Raw genomic sequence first — 1931 nt, forward strand, 5'->3', positions numbered from 1 at the left:
ATCACATTAGTAAAAATCCGACGGATCATAACTTACTCTAATTATCTCAAATTTTCAAACAAAATTTTAGTATGTATAGAAATTAACACGCAATGTCTTAAGTGTCTTGTGCAATTTTTTTAATTTTTTTCTTCTTTTGTAGGAGGACATGGAGCGATTGGAGTGAACTACGGAACAGTGGCGGACAACCTCCCACCGCCGTCGGAAGTTGCGCACTTCCTCGTAGAATCCACCACCATCAACCGCGTCCGGCTCTTCGACGCCGACCCCGACATTCTCCGGGCCTTCGCCCACACGGGCATCACCGTCACCGTCACCGTTCCCAACGACCAAATCCCGCGCCTCACCAAGCTCCCCGCCGCCCACGAATGGCTCAAAACCAACGTCCAGCCCCACGTCCCCGCCACCAACATCGTCCGCATCCTCGTCGGCAACGAAGTCCTCTCCACCGCCAACAAGCTCCTCATCGCCTCCCTCGTCCCCGCCCTCCAGGCCCTCCAGGCCTCCCTCGTCGACCTCGGCCTCGACCGCCGCATCAAGCTGACCACCCCACACTCTCTCGGCATCTTGTCCTCCTCAACCCCTCCTTCCACCGGAAAGTTCCGCCAAGGCTACGACACCCATGTTCTCAAGCCCTTGCTAGGCTTTCTCAGAGCCACAAACTCGCCTTTCATGGTCAATCCTTACCCGTTCTTCGGCAGCTCCGCCGAGACCCTCGACTACGCGCTCTTTCGGCCCAACCCGGGCGTGTTTGATGACAACACCGAGCTCAAGTACACCAACATGTTGGACGCCCAATTGGACGCGGTTTACTCCGCTATGAATGGTTTGGGCTTTGCGGACCTTGATATTGTGATAGCCGAAACGGGTTGGCCCTCTCATGGAGACCAGGCCCAAGTTGGCGTGGACACCACCAGCGCGGCCGAGTATAATGGGAACCTCGTGCGTCACGTGACGTCCGGCGCCGGCACGCCGCTCATGCCAAACCGGACTTTTGAGACCTACATTTTCGCGCTATTCAATGAGGATCTCAAGCCCGGCCCGGTTTGCGAGAGGAATTTTGGGCTTTTCCGGCCTGATATGACGCCCGTTTATGATGTCGGCATCCTTCGGCCCACGGTATCCACCGCCGTCGAAAACCACCCTAAAACATGTTTGATAATAATCATCGTAATTCTTATTAGAAGAATTCTTTGGTAGGGTACAAATAAATACATGAGTAGTCAACCGTTAGATTTACATACGGTTTGATTATGTTATTATCTGACGGTTAAAAATGACGCTACGAGTAGAGATATTCTCCCGCGGGAGTATTCTCTTCTTTATTACTTGATTGGTTTGTCGCCTTGGCTTTATGACAGGCTCGTTCTTTCGTGCCCGTGAACCCGATCCAAGGCCCAAGCCCAGGCCCAGGCCCAGGCCCAAGTTTATCGACGGAGCCGTGGAGTCCAATGCCACTGGCCGAGGGGAGTGAAAAGCAGTGGTGTTTGCCCAAAACAGGGGTTGATTCCGACGCCTTGCAGAGGAACATTGACTATATATGTGGGCTGGGCTTAGACTGTGGGCCAATTCAAGAAGGTGGGCCATGCTTTGCTCCCAATACTGTGAGAGCCCATGCTGCGTACGCCATGAACACGTACTACCAGGTCATGGGAAGGAACGGCTATGATTGTGATTTCGGACAAACGGGAGCCATCACCGACGTAGATCCAAGTACGTTCGTTGTTTAATATTTATGTTGAATCTCATATAATTTTGAATAACTCATTTTATAATTATAATTTTCTTTTTTAACCAGGCTATGGAAGATGCAAATATTGAAAGTGAAGCCAATTGATAATTTGCAAAGCCAGGTCAACTTGCAGTGCAAGCAAATCAGATCGTATATTTTTTTGTTCAAATTCTTACGTGTAATGCTAGAAATTACTAAG

At 50.5% G+C, this 1931-nt stretch overlaps 1 protein-coding gene across 1 annotated transcript; it reads left to right on the top strand.

Annotated features, from left to right (window-relative positions):
• Positions 1 to 138: 138 nt before the first annotated feature.
• Positions 139 to 1872, top strand: LOC112092289 (glucan endo-1,3-beta-glucosidase-like; the record flags this gene model as incomplete). The annotated part of the gene is made up of 3 exons (XM_024168082.1): positions 139 to 1119; positions 1362 to 1713; positions 1799 to 1872. Coding segments are annotated over 3 exons (1356 nt in total), but the record flags the coding sequence as incomplete, so codon positions are not given.
• Between the last annotated feature and the right edge of the window lie 59 nt (positions 1873 to 1931).

The sequence above is a fragment of the Morus notabilis genome, unplaced genomic scaffold (genome assembly GCF_000414095.1).
Source record: "Morus notabilis unplaced genomic scaffold, ASM41409v2 Scaffold9713, whole genome shotgun sequence".
NCBI classification, from domain to species: domain Eukaryota; kingdom Viridiplantae; phylum Streptophyta; class Magnoliopsida; order Rosales; family Moraceae; genus Morus; species Morus notabilis.